The 15,466-nt window shown below is 33.0% G+C and overlaps 2 protein-coding genes across 2 annotated transcripts; one reads left to right on the forward strand and one right to left on the reverse strand.

Annotated features, from left to right (window-relative positions):
- The first annotated feature begins 808 nt into the window (after positions 1-808).
- LOC100179538 (adhesion G protein-coupled receptor E1-like) lies at positions 809-12,669 on the forward strand. The gene is made up of 18 exons (XM_002120603.5): positions 809-919; positions 1,222-1,578; positions 2,090-2,266; positions 2,636-3,133; positions 3,538-3,702; positions 4,083-4,184; positions 4,743-4,876; positions 5,625-5,783; positions 5,936-6,115; positions 6,561-6,797; positions 7,204-7,320; positions 7,481-7,618; positions 7,878-7,987; positions 8,819-9,026; positions 9,488-9,629; positions 10,514-10,677; positions 11,131-11,301; positions 11,806-12,669. The coding sequence occupies exons 1-18, from the start codon at positions 868-870 to the stop codon at positions 12,127-12,129; spliced, it is 3,435 nt and encodes a 1,144-aa protein (XP_002120639.2). The 5' UTR covers positions 809-867; the 3' UTR covers positions 12,130-12,669.
- Positions 12,670-12,681: 12 nt separating this feature from the next.
- Positions 12,682-14,714, reverse strand: LOC100184283 (calumenin-B). Its single transcript, XM_002123378.5, has one exon. The coding sequence runs from the start codon at positions 14,650-14,652 to the stop codon at positions 13,717-13,719; it is 936 nt and encodes a 311-aa protein (XP_002123414.1). The 5' UTR covers positions 14,653-14,714; the 3' UTR covers positions 12,682-13,716.
- Positions 14,715-15,466: the final 752 nt, after the last annotated feature.

The raw sequence follows: 15,466 nt of genomic DNA on the forward strand, positions 1-15,466 counted from the left end.
CCACTAAACTGTAAAGCGTAGTGGAAATACCGTACAGCTAAAAATGTCCAGAAAATCACCGTCTGACCAACAGCCTTTTTTGTAAACAAGACACTTTAAGTTAAAAGCTTTGCGCTCCTTCGCTGTGCCCGAAAAACAACCTAAAAAAGCGAGAACTGGAATAGTTTACGTGACTTGTTTCGAATTAGGTTACCGGTCGATTGCGCTCTTTGTGTCGTTTCTGCTCACACTATTGTTACATAGTCTACTATGTTCTAGTAAAGTATACGGTTATTTTGATAATTAGTGATCACGTAATTTGATATCAGTTCTCTGTAATTACTACTTTTCAAAATTTACCATTGAGATTTGAACCAGATTCGGTGCGTGGCGGTAGCGATTATAGATAATGACCCTTGCACTGCTTTGTAAAAACTACGGCTTTTTTGGAGGATGTACTGTTTCAATCAAGGAAACAATTGGCCTAACTGCCCGTATAGCAAAACTCTTTTTAGTCACGTTTTATATCGGTTACATTATTTACTGCTGCGTAACTATAGTTTTCGTGCTATGACGTGTGGCACCGTAGGATATTTTATTGTTATGAGTTGCAAAGCCGGTGGATAATAGACAGTCAATAATCTCACGTTCCAAAACTAGACCAAACAAGTTTTGTGTAGTAACTTTTTTACTTGTCGACTGTTTCATACCGCAGTAGTAAGTTTATCAGTAGAGCGTAACGAGCAAAGCAAGCATGTTGATATTTAGTTCCGAAAGTTACAATATCAGCTTATAAAAGACAGATTAAATGTATGCTAAACATGTTTTATCGACACGTGGTACAGATACGTATAGTTAGCAGATTATTTTACTATTAGCATCTGGAGAATGCTTCGACGACTATTCGTACCAATTTGCCTCACAATTCTGATGTTTAAAGGTTTGTACTAATTTTGTACGTCTAACCCGATTTGGACAGCATGCATTGTTGCAAAATGCAATGCCAACCAAACATAAAAATACCTCCAAAAACAAGCACTTTATAGGTGCTTTGTTTTGGGAGGGTTTTTTAAAGTTAAATTTGTGGTAACTCGTAAGCTGGCACGGGGTGTATGAAATAGCTAGAACGCCCGTGTTATAACGACTGCCGTTTTCCGGCCACGCAAGAATAAACAAGTTTCATTCATTCTTTTATTGCTTTATTTATTTGTTCATTTATTTTATTTTTTAAATGAAACACAGACGCCTTCTCAATATCAATACGTGTGAGTACTGGCTCTGACGTCATTCTTTCATCTGCCAATCAAACGATAACAAGAGCAAGAGGGTTTACCAACTTTTCTGTAATACCAGTCGGCATTCAGGCGTCCGGTCTTTCTTCGTGCTATTGGAACTACAGTAGTTCAACAATAAGTATGTTTGATGAATCCATAGGGTGTCAGAACTTTTCGTCCTCTAACGTTTCGTTTACTTGCAATATTAATAATAATGGAAATATACAATCTACGTTGACGCTGCATTCGCCCCTTACGCAAAACTTTACGTTGAGTCTCCGTTGTTTCTCTTCGCCCAACTACGACTTGAGAGTAATTGTAAAAGGTATGTAACTTTATTTTTATCTTTGGTTACATATATATATATATATATATATATATATATAAAGTGTTTGGATTAGAATAATAGGGGGGAGGATTCCTCACTAGCACCTGAGTTATTAAAATGAATAATACATTAACCATTAATTAGTACACTGGCACCTTAGCACAGTTAGTTAGTGGCCTGCCTCTAACCCAGAGGTAATCGGTTCAAGGCTCTTCGGTGCTACCATTGTGGGCATATGTGTTTTTGGGCAAGAAACTTAACGGCAATTGCTCCAACCCAGTGGTCACTAATGGGTTGTTCAAATCATCAGCCATACATAAAAAATAGAAAAAATCCCCAAAAAACAATCACCCACAAAGTAACATACTTGGTAACTGGCAACCTGGCAGAAGGTGTATGAAACAGAACACTGGTGTTAAACAAATGTCATTTTCCAAATATGAGAAGATAAAGTAAGTTACATTACATTCATGCATACATTTATCTCAGTCCCCTATTTTCTATTTAGAATGCGATAGTAGTACAACATTACCGTTTGGATCAAAACCAGCCCCACACGCCTATGGTGCATGTGGTTACAACTGCAAAAGACAAATACAATGCATTCAGGGATACACAGGGACTCCAGTTACTTCAACATGTACATATAATGCAACGTGGTCACAACTTCCAAACTGCAGCATAGGTTTGAATTTCTCTTGTTTTTTTTATATTTGGTCCCCATATGTACTTTTTTTATATTTTTTTGGGGCCAACATATGTGGATATAATGTTTTGCTGGTAGTTTCTAAAACAAACCATCACTCTTAAGTTTTAAAATAGGGAAAAAGGGGATTAGCATAACAATTTTGTTCAAATTTTATTTTTTTGCAGGTTGACTTGTACAATTTTTTTTACTATTATCGGAGTTTCCACATATTTTATTATTTATGACTTCAATATATAAAAAACAACTTAAAATTTACTTTATTTTTATTCCAAATAAAGACTTTCAGGGCACTACATTTTCCACGAACAAGCATTTTTATATATAATCGTATACTTTCAATTTCAGATCACTGTTCCGGGCAAACTATCTGTGGGGAAAACACTATATGTTTAAATGTTCCAAACAAAAATGTGGGCTACACTTGCAAGTGCAAAGCGGGATATGTGTTTGTGGGCGATGGTGTTAAGTGCGCAGACATAGATGAATGCCAGATTGATAAATGTCACCCTATGGCAAATTGCACTAACATGCCAGGGAGTTATAACTGCACATGTTTTGCTGGTTTTACTGGAGATGGCTTCACGTGTACTGACATTAATGAGTGTGTTGTAGACCCCACGATTTGCCTCAATTCAGAGTGTAATAATACTATAGGAAGCTACATTTGCTCTGGTTGCCGCAAAGGTTTTGCTAATAATGGTTTCAGTGTATGTGTTGACATCAATGAATGCATTTCTAACCCTTGCCCAGTTAACACAATGTGCAGTAACACAGTGGGGAGTTTTATTTGTCAATGCAATCCTGGTTTTATTATAGGAACCAATAGTACCTGCATACTCAATGGTAAGAGTTAAACTCACAACCAATTTGTTAGTTTTTTGTAACTTTAGAAGTAATGAATATTTTTTCAAAACCATATGATCAAAATATTTTAACTAAAAATTTTAAAAGCATTTAGGTTTTGCTAAAAAAATAGGTTATAAAAGTATAACATGCACATTAAAACAAGGTAGAAATATTTTTTTTTATCTTTATATTATTTTTTGAAATTTAAATCTCTAAGGACCTATCACAGTCTTGAATACAGTGTGTCACTAAATCCACTAAAACTGCATTAATTTTTAGCATGTCAATTTTAAACATATTTCGTCAAATTAATTTGTTGATTTTGAAAATTTCTTGACAAGCTAATTTATTAATATTTAACAAAAATGACAAAATGATATGTTGATTTTGAACATTTCTAGAAAACCCATGTTTGGGAAAGAATTGTGCAAGCAATGCAACGTGCCATGTTCTTGAAACTGCGTTAATACCGGAATCGTTTGACTATGACTTTGGAAGTGGGGACAGAATTGCGACTTGTATCTGTGACCCTGGATTTGGAGGCTTGGGAGAAATTAGCTGCACAAGTGAGCAGTGTTCACAGATATTTTTTCAGTGATGCCTTTATAAAAGCATCTTTTGGGTCGAATTTCTGACTTTTTAAAGTTATGTAATTTTATTTATATATTCACATCCCCTGCAAAAGTTGCATGATGAAACATCTTATATTATACACAGATTAATCAGTAAAATCTTGTTTGCATTGATATACACAGTAAATATTCATTACAAAATAACATATTTGTATCTTTCTACACATGTGTTTTTAGCATATTAAACATACAAAAACGTTTAATTTAAACCAACAATAATTTGTTTTCCCATACCATAAAAATGGAACTTGTGTGCGTTGAAATAAACAGTGAATACTCATTACAAAAATAACATATTTGTATATCTCTTGCAGATACATGTTCATTTGCATCTTTTAGTATTGGTGGGGTGATGGTTTCGTTTAATTTCACTTTTACTTCCCTTACTGCTTATTCAAATGAAAGATGTGCATCGGGTTAGTAATAATAGTATACTAAAACAAACTTTTTTATTTCTGTTATTTCTATTTAATCATAACTTTATTTGTTTCTTTGATTACGGTAGCGTTTTATATATATATAGTTTTTATTAGACTGGTGTCTTATTTAAAACTAAAATTTAGTTATAATACGAATAACTTTATTTGTCTCTTCGATTACGGTAGCGAAAATTTAAAAATATTTTAAACGAAAATACAGAATATAGCGACAAAACAACAGTTGTCAAAACACACTTACAGACAAAAACATATTTACATTTAATTGGAAGAAAATAAGCACGGTTGCTACATTTTAGTTTTTATTTCTTTATTTTAATGGTCAATATAACAGTTAATATAATCACCCACAATTCCACAAAGTAACATACATGGTAACTGGTTAGCTGTCATGAGGTGAATGAACACACATTTTATAAAGCTTGTTGTTGTTTTTCTTTCACGCGAGGATAAAGTAAGTTACATTCACTTAATATCTCTATTAAAAATAAGTTAAATTGTAAGTTCACAGTGTTGCACAATCTATTTTTACTACAGGTTACCCCATAGCTTCTATTTTATGCGGTGTACAAACCGAACCAGGCGGTGGAAGCACTGTTCAGTTTCTGGAGTCTTCTGTGTCTTTTACTGATTGTAACTTTGCTAATGACATTCAAACTGCAATAGAACAGGTATATGATGTGGCATGTGGCTACTTACTTGCTTTATTTGACTGTATCTAATTTCTTGTTTAATTGAGGTTTTAAACAAAAGTATGTCATTTTAACTTAACACCGTTATAATAATTAAAAAATTAAAATTAAGAAAAAAAAATATTAGAAACAATTGAAATTTATACTATTGTAACTTAAAAATATTATTAAAATAGGCCAGAAAGACAAATATTAATATACTCTATTTTGTTTGTTTCATTACAGCAAACCAGACACACACTGTATCATGCAACCTCTGTTTAGTGGTGAACTGGTGACTCATTTCATGCATATCTTGTTATGCCCTATAACAACAATACATTACACCTCATATATAAGCTATTAGGGATATGATGTTTTACACGATATTTCAATTAAACCATGACAATAAATGACCTAATATTCTAAGTTGATAACATAATCTAAGCTCGGTTTTACAATGTTTGCATACTTAAATTTTATTAGACAAAAAAACTACTACTATACAACAAAATTCAGTTTGAAATTGCATAAATTTAACAGAAAAAGGTTAAGTCTGCCGCCACCTAGACGAGTCTATGTAAAATTAACATTATTATCAAATGTCTAGTTTACCATCTAAAAAAAAAATATCAATATTTTACAACTGGCAATTTAGTCTACACCTTTATTTAAGGATAATGGGTTTAGTGCACATAATTAATTTACATAATGCCTTGTTCCACCATGTTAAAAAAAAAAAATTTAGGTTAACATCACAAATGTAACTGCAACCCAAATTGAAGAGGTTTTAACTGAGTTGGATCTAATCACGTCAGTGCCTGAAATTGTCAGCGACAACGACACAAACAATGTGGTTAACTTTATATCATCAGTTACCATGCTTGCTGGTGAAGGGGACATTCAGGTATTTTTATTTTAAACACCGTTGTTTTTTAATGATTTATACACTGTTTGTTTCTACTGATATAGTAAGGTAAAAAAAACAAAAAAAAACAATAGGACACCTTTTCATTCTATTTTCTCGTCCCACCAAATTGTGCAACTGCATATTCACAGGTGACGGAAAACATTTATCAGAAAGTAGTTTCCATAGCTGACCACATAACTACAAAAATACAACTAACATCACCTGCTGGATCAGAGACTTCTCTTTTATCATCACTTGATTCCCTGGGTTTTCAAGTTGACGTTTCAACTACTCAATTCAACTTTTTAACTGAAAATATTGTGGCCCAGGTTTGTATAGTTTGTCCTAAAAAAATTTGAAAAAAAAATTAAAAAACTGATTGTACTGATTGTACCATACTCCATAGTTTTTATCAACTGTCGTTTTGCTGCTTATACCCAAATAGATAAAAATAGATTGTGGCAAGCATAGCATAGTATCTCTTATAACAGTTTTCCTAAATGTTACCATGCACAGGGGTTTCAAACGCAAGTATTTGCTTGTAAGTTACTGATGTCATTTGTAGAATGTTCCTCATTTCACCACAAACTTTACAATTCTGCAATTTTGGCCTATTTTTTTGTCATAACTACAGTTATGCATTCTGCTATTCCTCATTAAATTATAAATTCTGAAAAAAAAAACTTAACACATTGTTTTGCAAACAAAAATAATGTTAATGGGTCTATTACTGAAGATCCCCTGCCCATTTATCTGTAAAGTTTATTCCCACAGGTACAAAATCAGAGTGTTATGAATTCAGCAAGATTTGAGCCAATGATATACGAGAACAGCAGCTCAGGGAATCTAATTCAACCAATAAGAGTTGACATACCAGCAGTAGCAATACAAGCTGCTCTTAACAATCAAGGAATTTCTCGTAAGCGCAGAGCAGCGGAAGAAAACACAAAACTTGTTTTTATTCTCCATAGAGATTCTACCTTATTTCAAAACAAGGAGAGAGCCAATTGGGTAAGCTGTTTTTTCTTTTTTTTTCAAAGTTTAATTTCTTTTGTTTTATTAAGTTTTTCTTTTAAAGTAGATTTGTCTGCCATAGCAGGGCAATGACATTCTTTGTTCATTGGTGTTCTGTTTTATACAACAATTTCTCGCTTGCAATTTGTCACAAATGTAACTTTGTAGGTAAATATCTGATTTTTTAAACTTTTTGTATAGAGTAAAGTTTGGTTTCCCATAGAATGCCACTGAGTTCGAACAATTGCAAAACACATTCTGAAAGACACATATGCCCACAATTGCAGCAGACTTAAGTTTTACACCCATATCCTTTGGGCCAAGTCAAAACTGAAAAAGCAAGCCCTTTAACCACAATACTACGGCAATTTTATTTCTGATGGTTTTTTTTATTTTTTTCCAGGTTGCAAGTGCTACAGTGGGCAATACTTCTGTTTCAGGGTTTTCCAATGCAGTGAACATCACACATAGCACAGTTACTTTAAAAGTTGGGGAATTTTTTGATACCACAACTCAAAAAGTGAGAATGAATGTTGATAATGACTAACCTTACATTTTTTTCTTCAATTTTTTTCTTTTTATTTTTTTGGTATTTAGTTTCTAAAATAAAAAAATATGTTCCGTATTTTCATATAGAAAATGACTTTTTAAGTTTTGTAATTTTTTACATTAAATTTCAGACCATGTATACGAACAACACCTGTGTGTTTTGGGACTTCGCGACAAATTCTTGGTCCAAGGAAGGCTGTTGTTTGATTGAAAACTCGGTGCCAGCTCAATGTTCATGCAACCATCTCACTAACTTTGCTCTGCTAGTAGTAAGTGAAATGTAAAAAGACGTTTTGTGCATCTCATGAAATATACAATTTGTTGTAATCAAGAGAAAATGCATGGTGTATTTATGCAAAAAACATGCTTAAAATGTAGAATGCTATTATATAACAAGCGTAGTTTTACATTGAACACAATAGTTCATTTCTACACTGCATGTCAAACTCTTCAATGTAGTTTTCCCCACCACCTAACGGCAGCTATGTAACTAACTTACATAGATGGTTTCATGAAAACACATTTCAGAATGTACATGAAGTTCCGAAAGATGCAGTTCTTACAACGGTTTCCAACACTGGATGTGTCTTTTCCATTGTCTTTTTAATAATCACTTTTGTAATTCTGGTTTCTTTCAAGTAAGTCAAGTAACAACTTTTTGAATTAAATGTAACTTTATCCTCGCGTGGCCAGAAAACGACAGTCCTTATAACACGGGTGTTCATACACCTGGTGCTAGCTTACAAGTTACTATGTTACTTTGTGGGTAATTATTTTTTTGGATTTTTTCTCTTTTTTATGTATAGCTGATAGTTTGGACAATCCATTAGTGACCACTGGGTTGGAGCAATTGCGGTTAGTTGTCTTGCCTAAGGACACATACACCCACAAAGGTAGCATTACCTCTGGGTTACAGGCAGGCCTACTAACCACTTTCTGTATACTGCAAAAAGACACCCATTACCAGCGGTGTTGAATAAAACCAAAAAACGTATACTGTCCGAGGTGACCCTGGTCATGTCCGATGTTGCCCCGGTACTTGAGAGCCTTAGGAATTTGACCTTTTTCATGCATTTCTAGTTTGCTTTGGCAAGCGACTCTTCTACCTTTTTTCGGCAAAAGATCACCCTTTACAACAAACTAACATTTAAATTCATGTGACGCACATAAAAAAATTATTAGAAATTTTCAAAAAAACGTTCGAACCATCCCCGGTCTCCCATACGTGTTGCGTATTTATAAAGACTGCTGCAATATAACTTGACTATTTAAAACCTATGTACCCACCATACTTCCATGGGCTCTGGGACATTTTTATCACTTACCAAAAATAACAGAAACAAAAAAAAATACACCAAAAAAAATTTTTATACGCAACAAAAGAAATTCAATGGACATATAAGAATTTTTTTTTTTACGAAACAAAGCAAAAAAATTATTAAACCTAACAATACAATAAAACATTTCAGAGAACTAAGAGAAAAAGCTCCCAATGAGACAATTATTAACATCAGCATCAACCAAGCATTGGTCTTCCTTGTCTTCATCTTAGGAGTTGATCTTCGGAGTAACACCAACATCTGCATCACGAGCACTGCGTTTCTTCATTACTTTAACTTAACAACATGGATGTGGACAGCTGTGTATGGATACATTCTCTTCACTGCTTTCGTAAAAGTAAGTAATCTTGTGTCTTTTCGCACTTGTTTCTCCTAATTGCATAGTGACTTGTTTTATTGCATGAGCTGTGTCTTTAGGCAGACTTTTGTTTCTATTAGAAGTTTAACTTGATAATGATTAAAGAAAAATGAATCCTTTATCTGCTAGGTGTAGCAACTACTCATATTTTTTCTCCAACTATAAATGTAAAAAGGTTTTTAACTGTAAGCGTGTTTTAACAACTGTTGTTTTGTCGCTATATCCTGTCTTTTCATTAAAATATTTCTAAATCTTTGCCACCGTAATTGAAGAGACAAATAAAGTTGTTCATATTATAAATAAATTTTAATTTTTATAATACACCAGTCTTATAAAAACTATACTTATTAATTCAAAAAAATGGCATGTCTTTATATTTTATTTGGTCTTTAATATTTAAAAAATGGTCCTTAATATTTTACCTTGTTACGTTTTTCCAGATTGTAAACATAAGCATAGTGCGTGTCACCAAAACATTATACTTTCTGTCATATGGAATTCCTATTTTCATTGTTGGTGTAAACCTAGGCATCACTCTACCACTGTCAAAATCACCGGAGTACCCACCAATATGTGGAGCTGGTAAGATATCTGATTAACAAGTAACCCCATGCACTACAGTACTATACTGAAGACAAAGCTAAAAATGCAGGTGGTTTAAATCGAATTTGAACCATTATGGGTTGTTTAAATTGTCAGGCGGCGCCGTAGCATAGTTGTGGGCGCGCATGCCTCTAACCCGGAGGTAATGTGTTCAAGGCTCATCTCTACCACCATAGTGCGCATATATGTCATTGGGCAAGATACTTAAAGGCAATTTATTGCTTTAACTCAGTGGTCACTAATGGGCTGTCTAAATTATCAGTAATATATATAAAAAAAAAGAAAAATCCAAAAACCTTATCACCCACAAAGTAACATGCATGGTAACGTGTAAGTTAGCACGAGGTGCATAAAACATAACACCCATGTTATAGCGACTGTTGTTTTCCAGCCAGGAAAATTTAGATTCACATTACACCACTGGGCAATTTAACTGAAAATATATAGCTTGCAAATGCAAGACATACCAAAATGTCTGGTGCAGTTTTACAGTGTTGGAAAGGTTGCTTATTATTAACACTTATAATACCAAATGCTAGAAACATTTTGTTCGTGAAAAAGAACTAAATGATTGCTTCTCCTGTGTATATTTTTTCGAAATTGGTCTGCTATTCTGTTAAAAAATAAGTGCTATTTATTTATTTTATGTGCAGAAGTTGTAGGCTTTAGAAAAGTTCTTTAACCTTTTACATAAATGCCAGGTTAGTGATGATTCATCTTCTTCGTTTAAAATAAAATTGCATAATTTTTATCGGAAATATCAAGAGAACAACCAATACTGCATTTTTTACTAAAACATGGCTCCATGCTTTTCCGTTTAATAAAAAAATTGCACTATTTTTAATCTGTTTTATTTTGTTCAGAAATAACAGAACAACCAACATCCGCATTTCTTGCTGAGACTCACTGTTGGTTACATGGAATATCCCTGTATATTTCCTTTTTACTCCCTGTAGGTCTTGTTCTGCTGCTAAATATTGTAATATTTTTTCTCGTTATTCGAAATATAACTTGGAATAGAAAGAGGGTGAGTTGGAGTATTTTTAATTTGTTGTCTGTATTTAATGTTATTTTTATTTTAAAGTTATTTAAATTGTTTGTTTTTTTTATAAAATGCTAAAAATAGTGCAACATATGATAGAATCTCTGTGTTTTAAGTTATTATTATTTTAAAGTTAAATAAATATCATTATTAAAAGTTATTAAAATTGTTGTGTTTTTTTTATAAAATGGTGCAACATATGATAGAATCTTCTATACAATGAAGATAAATAATGAACAATTAAAATAAAAGGAAAACAGAAAATTTTCCATTTTTTGTCTCATACAGCTTGTAACAAAAATTGCGCATTGTAATTTAAAAAAATAATTTTAACTAAATTTAACCTTTTTGTACAGGTTAAAGTAAACGAACACACTGTAACTAGCAAAGTGTTTTAAAATCGTATTTTGTTTAAATTAGTTCTTATTTTTACCATAGGTTCAATCAACAATGCAAAAGCGAACTGCTGGGCAACATTTACTTATGGCATGTACATTGGCAGGCACGCTTGGTTTTGTATGGGTACTTGGTTATTTTATGATACTATCTAATGATGACACTTTTATTTTGGTCATGAGTTGGGTTTTCACTATAGCTGCAACTTTAGAAGTAAGTGAGAAATGATATTAAATAAAAAAGGCAAAGGAATAAAATAAGTTCTGTGTTGTTATCTGGCTTAAGCAAATTATATAAAAAAGTTTTGTAAAAAAATTGTATAAGCCACATTTGAAAAAAATGTGAAGTAAATTTTAAAGCTATTTTATGAAAAATTCTGTTAAGAATGTTAGCTACAATAATAATTGTGTGGGCATCTGTATTACAGTAAACATTTGGTTATATGTCATGCATAAAATGCTTGTAACAAAAATTAAAAAGTGTTGGAAATTTTACTGATACAACTTTGTGAAGGTAGAATTACTCTAACAGTGGAGTAGGCTACTAGTACTGACACAATTTATTTTCTTATTTTCATAAATAGTTTTATGTCAATATGGTATGTTTGACATTCTGTACACAGTGTTAATATCGTGCAATGGTTTTACAGGATTTTTTTTCTAATTTTCATCAAGTAAAAATGTTATATCAATATGGTATGTACCCAATTCTGTGCAGGGTGTTAGTATTTTCTTTCTTGTATGTGTGCGGCGAAATGATGTCCGTAAATTATGGTGGAAACCACTCCGCGACAACGTACTGCGACCTTTTGTTGGACCACTAAGAAGCTCACCTGTTACTGGGAGATACCTTGTAACAAAAAGTAAAACCACAAATGCTAAAACAGAAACTGGGTCAAATGCTGATATAGCAACTGCGTCAAATATTGAAATGTCAACTGGGACAAACGTTGAGACAGTAACTGCGTCAAACGTTGAAATATCAACTGGGACAAATGCTGAGACAGTAACTGGCACTTCTAGAGCTGAAACTGTAATTTGAGGGGAAGGTATTCAAGCATGACCACTTTTGTGTTGGATTGACGGAGTTTAACACTGTGGCTCTTCTAATGTAAATGATGCTACGAAAATGCTTCTTCACATATTAACATAATCTAACTCAATCGTTAATTTTAAACATTAAAAATACAGGGTTTAATAGTGTGTCTGAAAATGTACTATGGTTTACAATAACAGGTACTTTTTATTTGAAATGCCTAGAATAGGGTGCAATTTACATTTTTTCATGACACTTTTTCAAATTTTTTATCGTTATTTAAAATGTTTTAGTCCCGCCTCAAATGGTTGTTTACTACAGGTATTTAAATTGCTGTTGTTTTACTACTATATTATTTTTTTTTATGTAAAAAACAACAGAAAAACATATGTTATTGGTAAATAAATCTTATTTTCCTGATGCTTATTATTTAAGGTAACATTTTAACTTTACTATCTTCTTTAATCATACACAATATTTCTATAAACCTCTACTATCTTAATGTGTTTCTGATCTATTTTATTATTTATACCCCATACACAGAAAGAAACTGTTAAAAATGTGCATTTTTTATTAATATTTTCATTTGCAAGTTTTGCAAGCAACGCAATATACAGCAAACACGAGAAGTATAACACAAATTGTAACAAAAGTAAAGAAAAGAAATTGTAAAAAATTTCTAGCAAAATAAATTTTGTCACAATTAACATTTAAAAAACTGAGAATTTTGTCTCTGCACCAGTAAAAATAATATTTGGCTAATTTTAAAAGGGATATTTCGGTATATAAATTTTGTTTAGTACAACTTCTAATGTGTTTTTAAACAGTTTACCGTTATAGCTAACGAAATGCACAATCCGCAAAGGTATAAGAATTAAAGGAATACCTAAATATTAACTTTAGTTAGTAGTTAGTTCATAGGCTATTAGTTTATAGTTGGTAATGGATACCTGTTTGGCTAACTGTTGCTAATTGTTAAAAAAAAACTTTAAGAGCTAAATAAAAATATTAATACTATCTATCACACAATTTTAAAAAGTATCCATAGCCTTTTACTTTTAACAATATTTTTTACAACATACTGCTACTTGTATAAATAAAATAATACTTATTAGTGTACTAAAATTTGTCAGTCTTCTGGCATCACATATATAAAGCAAACACTGCATGAGAATAGATATGCTGATACATGTAGTAAGGTGCTACTATTTCCTAAGGTTGGAAGAGCAGTGTGTATTATAATCAAGAGGCACAGGCAGGATTAGCCTTATAAAAGCTGAATCAAAAAGGATTTTTAGCTATTGTGTCTTGTATACAGATACAACTCTGTCAAATTTCAGGTGCCAATTCAAGCAGTCAGAATTGGTAGGAAAAAGGTAGAAAAATAATTTAGTTCATACTTTCTAATACCAAATCATTTTTAGGTTATTGTGTCTTGAATACAGATACAGCTCTGTCAAATTTCAGTTGCCAATTGCAATTAAAGCAGTAACAATTAGTAGGCAGCCAATTTAGTACATAAAATACTTTCCAAAATTAATTTTACTTAAAAAAAGCATTTTATGTACTTTATATTTTCAGCCTGCTCCAAACTTAAAACTCCTGATGTCGTTTTAAAGCCTCTCCCCAGTCAGTGGCTTGAGAACCAACAAAGGTGTCATGATGGTTTAATATTTCCTCTTTACTGAGTTCTCCATCCTTATCATCATCTGCCGTATAAACAAGATGTTTTGCTTCAGCTGAAGCGTGGTCATAATCCGCTGGAAGAATCCAATCTTTAATTTCTGTTACGTCCATTTTCCCGTCTCCATTTGTATCTCTGATGTCCTTAAACTGCTCTTCTTCATGGACGACCCACTCGAGATTTTCTTTCTCATCGTCATCCCTCCTCATGTCTCCGATGTACTCTTTCACATCCACAAAACCATCTTTATTCTTATCAATGTCCTCCAAAGTCTCTCTAGCGACTAGATCTCGCATGTGCTCAAACTCCTCTGGATGCAGGAATGCTTTAAACTCTTCCTTTGTGCAACGATCATCTTTATCAACATCTGCCTCCCTAAATCTCCTGTGATCTCTCTCCGTCATCTTCCGGTAACTTTCCGAATCTTCTCCATTAACTTGCTCCTGATCATCTTCAAGAAACCCAAACGTTGTGACTTTATATTCATCCCAATGGACCATATTGTCGTTATTTTTATCATAAATTTTAAACTGTTTCTCCGCATCTTCGTCTACGTATCTCTTTTGTGTGAATTTAATCCACTCCAAAAGTTCAGTTTCTGTCACTTGACCATTCCTATTTTTATCCACCTGATCCACAATGATCCCAAGCCGCCTCTTGCTCTCTTCTTCCGGGAGCTCATCAAGCTCTTCTGCCTGATCTTTTCCAAGAAATGCCTCATGATCATATTCCGGAGAACCTGGTTCTTTGTCGCTCAGTTTTGGATCCAAAACTCTATCTTGCCTAGCAACCCCAGCAAAAGCTGCTGAAGCCACCAGAAGAATAACAACACACCTTATCAACATTTTGTTTTATAAAACAGTCAGAGGTCCAACTACCAGAAAAAGTATAGAATGAATGATTAATACCGTTTTTTATTATTTTTCTATACGGCTGTCAGTCATTAGGGTTGGAGCAATTACAGTTAAGTTTTTTGCCTAAGAACACATACGCCCACAGTCATAGGCGCCAAGTTTTGCTTCATTCATGGGGTGGCCGGCTATAGTGACGTAAAAATCGTATGACGTAATAATCATTATGACGTCATAGATGACGGCAAATGTTTAGAGCAGCGCTTCATGTGCGAGGACATGCAACACGGCAAAGTATTGTTCAGTGCGCGAATAAGCAACATAATATTAATTGGGTTGCCTTAGCAGATTGTTTATTACAACATAGTAGCGATTGTGACGTGAATTTTCAGGGTCATAATACCAATTGACGCGTTGATTGTTTGCATCACAATAGCGATTGACGGGTTCATTGTAAACCTTGCAAAAGTAAACTAAATGCGCGTGTTTTATGTTTGAGGTCAGTAAAGAATAAAGTAGCTGTGTTTTATTAAACGTTTATATTGGGATTGGCGTATTTGGCCATAATTACACTGACTTACCAATTGTTTTCTCCCAATCAAAACAGTTTAATGTTGTTTACTGCAGCAACACGTTTGCCGATCGCAATGGGTGTTCCACGAGTACAACATTCTGTACTTACAAAGTTTTAAATGTCATTTTTATGATTGTAAAAATAAGAACGGTCCTCAAACCTTCGTTTTATATTTGCATTTCAATTTTGAAAAAAAAAACAACGATCTTCCGACGTGCATAAACATTTCACCTT

This window comes from Ciona intestinalis, chromosome 1, assembly GCF_000224145.3.
Source record: "Ciona intestinalis chromosome 1, KH, whole genome shotgun sequence".
Classification (NCBI taxonomy): domain Eukaryota; kingdom Metazoa; phylum Chordata; class Ascidiacea; order Phlebobranchia; family Cionidae; genus Ciona; species Ciona intestinalis.